The sequence below is a fragment of the Delphinapterus leucas genome, chromosome 21 (genome assembly GCF_059928025.1).
Source record: "Delphinapterus leucas isolate spDelLeu-1000000601 "Yukka" chromosome 21, BTC_Dleu_Yukka2, whole genome shotgun sequence".
Classification (NCBI taxonomy): domain Eukaryota; kingdom Metazoa; phylum Chordata; class Mammalia; order Artiodactyla; family Monodontidae; genus Delphinapterus; species Delphinapterus leucas.
In genome coordinates, this window is record NC_143149.1 from 12,330,109 (window position 1) to 12,334,373 (window position 4,265).

Below are 4,265 nucleotides of genomic sequence, written 5' to 3' on the forward strand. Positions count from 1 at the left end.
TGGAAGGCACATCCGAGTGATGACTGTCTGAGAGTCTGTTATATCCTGGCGGGACAACCAGCAACTGATAAGCTTGGACCAGAGTAGGTTTAGCAAAGCCCACTTTCCCTGCAGGAATGGCAGGCAGTTGACGGCAGGCAGTGGGGAGAAGGGCTGATAAAGAATTTCCTTCACAGTGCTCTTTCATTCTGCACAACATCCCACTTGACCTTGAACTTCACTATGGAGAAAACTGAGGGGCTTCCCTGGTGGCGCGGTGGTTGAGAGTCTGCCTGCCGATGCAGGGGACGCAGGTTCGTGCCCTGGTCCGGGAAGATCCCACATGCCGCGGAGCGGCTGGGCCCGTGAGCCATGGCCGCTGAGCCTGCGCATCCGGAGCCTGTGCTCCTCAACGGGAGAGGCCACAACAGTGAGAGGCCCGCGTACCGCAAAATAAAATAAAATAAAATAAAATAAAAACTGAGGCAACTGTTCTCCCCAGGGGGTTTGAGGGTTTATTTGACGAGCTACCCAAGAAGTTCTTCCTGAACATTTTCAAGTAAATTGGTGCAATAATTCCTTCTGAATGAAGTAATACTAGTTTATCTTGCAGGTTCTTAGTTCCTTTGGAGGCTGCAGTGTAGGCTGAGGAAACTTGGGTTCTGGAGTCATAAGTCTGGTTCAAATTTTTGGTTTATCAACTAGTAGTTGTGTGATCTTGGCCAAATTACTTAACATCTGTGAACTTCGGTTTCTCATTGGAAAAATTAGAATAATAATTGTTCCTTCTCATTGAGTTTTGCAAAAATGAGGCATTTGATAAATGTTAAATACTTTTCCTTGGAAAATAACCAGGAAATCTTACCAGTACTTGGGTCAATATAAAGGTCTTGGATACTGAACCTAGGGAAGGAAATAGTTCCTTGCCAAGAAACATTTGCACCTTCTTTCATGATGATACACGCAAATGCCTCTCTGAAGGGGATAAAAGACAGAGCACAACTTTTCTAGTGACATCAGAAGTGTGGCCTATGCAGCCTTGGCAAGATAGGCTACTTCTCATCCTTTGGGCAGGAGTAAATGCCTATCTCCTCCTAGAGACCCCAGTATCCTATCTAATGTAGGTCCTCTTGTTTCTTTTTTCTTTTTTGCGGTACGCGGGCCTCTCACCATTGTGGCTTCTCCCATTGCGGAGCACAGGCTCCGGACGCGCAGGCTCAGCGGCCATGGCTCACGGGCCCAGCCGCTCCGCGGCATGTGGGATCTTCCCGGACCAGGGCATGAACCCGTGTTCCCTGCATCGGCAGGCGGGCTCTCAACCACTGCGCCACCAGGGAAGCCCCCTCCTGTTTCTTTCTGACACTTCTCTGTTCGACACTTTCAAGGCGTGCATCTCATGCTATAATTACACTTACAGTTGTTTCCTTGGTCATTGCTCCCCCTACATCTTTTTATTTTTCCTTGACTGGTTTTATTATTTAGCATCTGAAGGATTGCCCAATGCATCCCTGTCCTAGCTTCCTGCTGCTGCAGCCGCTGAAGACTGGGGGCTGCAAGAAGAGAGACTGTGGATGGGTGCAGAAGCAAAGAGAGGGAAAGATCGAGGAAGAAAAAAAAGCTATATTTACAGGCAAATTTTGGTGAAACTGACATGGAGTAGAAACATGCGTGACCCTGAGTCCATGCATGGAGGGTACTGTGGGCCAACTGGGAACTGAGGGTTATTGAAAAGTGTAGTAAAATGCTAACACTTGGGGAATCTGGGTGAAGATATTCAATACATGGGTATTCTTTGCACTACTCTTGCAACTCTTCACTAGGTCTGAAATTATGTCATAATACAAAAATTTAAAAAATTGCTAAGTAAAAAAGAAAATGTCACAGGTACATCTTTCCTTCTTCCATTTTCCCAGCCACTACCACTTCCTCTCTTCCTGAGGCCCAGGCACTAAGGGAGGGCGAAGAATGTTGTGTCACTGGTGCCAAATTGAGGCTTAGTGCTAAAGCACTAAAAGCCCAGCAAGAAATGATCAGGTCTCACCACTCCGCGGGTGCCTGGGAGATTCCAAGGGCAGGATGCATTCATACGACCATGGCTGCCTCCCTCATGTCAAATCCAGTCCTTGGCTTTCTAAGGCCTGAGGAGCCCCTGGCTTCTGTGACTAGTGGCAGCACACATTCTCATGCTGACTGCACATTTTATCATCTGAGGCGACTTCTCAAACATGTCCTTCCTTGATGCTCTCTCCGGTCCAGAGACGTGGGCTTGAGTGGGGCTTTATCAACTCCCATTTTGCAAATGGGAGGAACTGGGGTTCAGTGACTTGTCCAAGGACACCTTCAGTAAGATTAAAACCCAGGTCTTCGGACTTGGGTTTAGTAACTTTTTCATGGTAATAGAATCCCAGGATGCCAGTAGCAAACACTTCAGCGATCCCTCCCACCACGTAACATTTTTTCTAGTTCAAAGGTTTTCAAAGTATGGTCCAGGACCAGCAGCAGCAGCAGCAGAGAATTTGTTTGAAAGAAAAAGTATTAGGTTCCACAGCTGGCCTACGGAATCAGAGACCCAAATACAGATACCTATGTTTTGACAAAAGCTGCAGGTGGGGCTTCCCTGGTGGCGCAGTGGTTGAGAGTCCGCCTGCCGATGCAGGGGACGCGCATTTGTGCCCCGGTCCGGGAGGATCCCACATGCCGCGGAGCGGCTGGGCCCGTGAGCCATGGCCGCTGGGCCTGTGTATCCGGAGCCTGTGCTCCACACGGGAGAGGCCACAACAGTGAGAGGCCCGCGTACCGGGAAAAAAAAAAAAAAAAAAAAAAAAAAGCTGCAGGTGACTCTGTGAAACACCGAAGGCTGAGAAACCCTCCTCTAGGGAAATGTAGCATGAAGCCTTGGCGTTAATTAATTAGGGCTCTAAATATACAACTAAACTTTCTCAATGAAAAATAAGCCAAACAGAGTTTGTACACAAAGAAGCTTAACGAAGTGGGGTTTTTTGGTTTGTTTCTTGTTTTCTTTTTTTAAAAAGCATAATCATTACCTTTCCTGGTAAATTTCCGTATCCTCTTCCTAAACGGAGGGTTGGGTAGGTAACGCTGGGAATGACTAGGTTTCCTCTATCTCAGGCCCACAGTACGTGATGGAGATACGGGAGGAGAGTTCCACGAGAGCGTGGGAGGAGGGACGGATGACAATTTTTCGTGGTTGACTACGTTTTTAAAAAAGCCACTTCCAAGGGCACATCAACCAGTCAGCGAAGCCACTTGTTCTAGCAGGGGGTGGGAGGTGAGGGCGGAGTGGAGCGTGGGGAGGAGCGACACTCACCGCTCCGGACTCGGTGCCTTCCATGTGTCGCCGTGCGTCCCTGGCCCCGCCACCTAAACTCACACCCCGCCCCCGCCCCGGCCATCCGCACCCCGTCGACCACCTCCTGCAGCGGACTTTGGGGGATTCCTCCGGCCGAGTCCAGCCAGGAGGGTTCCCCGGACTCGGCGCGAACTGCCCGCCCCCTCCGGCGTCTCCGCCCCCCGCCGGGGCCGCCGGGCGCCGAGGGAGGCAAGGGTGCAGAGGCTGGAAAATGAGCGGTGCAGGGAGGGTGGCCTGGAGCTGCAGGTAATGCGCGCCAGCCGTCGGCCCGAGCGGGCTCCGCACCCCCTCCCCTCCCCCGCGTGGTGACCTGCTGCGCCCGCCTGCAGGCTGCGCGCAGGGGCTGCGCGGGGGCGTCCCCGGCATCTGGGCGCGGGATGTGTGGGGAAGCGGCCTGCCCGGGGGTAGGCACTAACGCTCTTCGTTTGTCGCGCAGCGCACTTCGCGCTGCTGTTCCCGGGAGCGGCGGGAGGCGGCGGCTGCGGTGAGCGGGGTAGCGCGCGGACGCCGGATGCCTCCGAAGATGGAGAAGTTTCTGCAAATTGCGCCTCACTCTCTGGCCATCGTCCTGGGCCCCGCCGAGGGGCCGGCGGGGGAGAGGTCCGAGGCCGCCCGGCCCGCGTCCCCGGCCCAGCCCCGGCAGCTCGCCCGGCACCACATCGGCTACGAGATCTTCGCCGACTTCAAAGCCGAGAACATGCAGCACTTCTGGAACAAGAAGGTCACGGCCGCGGTGGCCGAGACGTTCTTCCTGGGCTGGATCGACGAGCAGGTCCTGCTAATCCAGGGCAAGGAGGAGCATCTGGAGGCGCTGCGCGAGGGCTGGTCGCGCCGGGCGCTGCGGCCGCCCTCGGGGTTCCATATCCGCTGCCTGGGTGAGTCCGGCCGCCGCCCGCCCTGTCCCGTCTTGTCGCGC

General features: G+C 53.6%; 1 protein-coding gene across 2 annotated transcripts in view; it reads left to right on the forward strand.

Annotated features, from left to right (window-relative positions):
- The first annotated feature begins 3,125 nt into the window (after positions 1-3,125).
- The window catches only part of STOX2 (storkhead box 2), a 224,795-nt gene continuing 223,655 nt past the window's right edge, over positions 3,126-4,265 (forward strand). The window contains exon 1 of one of the 2 annotated variants that reach the window (XM_089903640.1): positions 3,126-4,224. In XM_089903640.1, coding sequence (XP_089759766.1) covers positions 3,861-4,224 — 364 coding nt within the window. In that variant the 5' untranslated portion in view covers positions 3,126-3,860. The remainder of the gene's footprint in view (positions 4,225-4,265) is intronic. The other variant, XM_089903641.1, reaches the window with a different exon arrangement.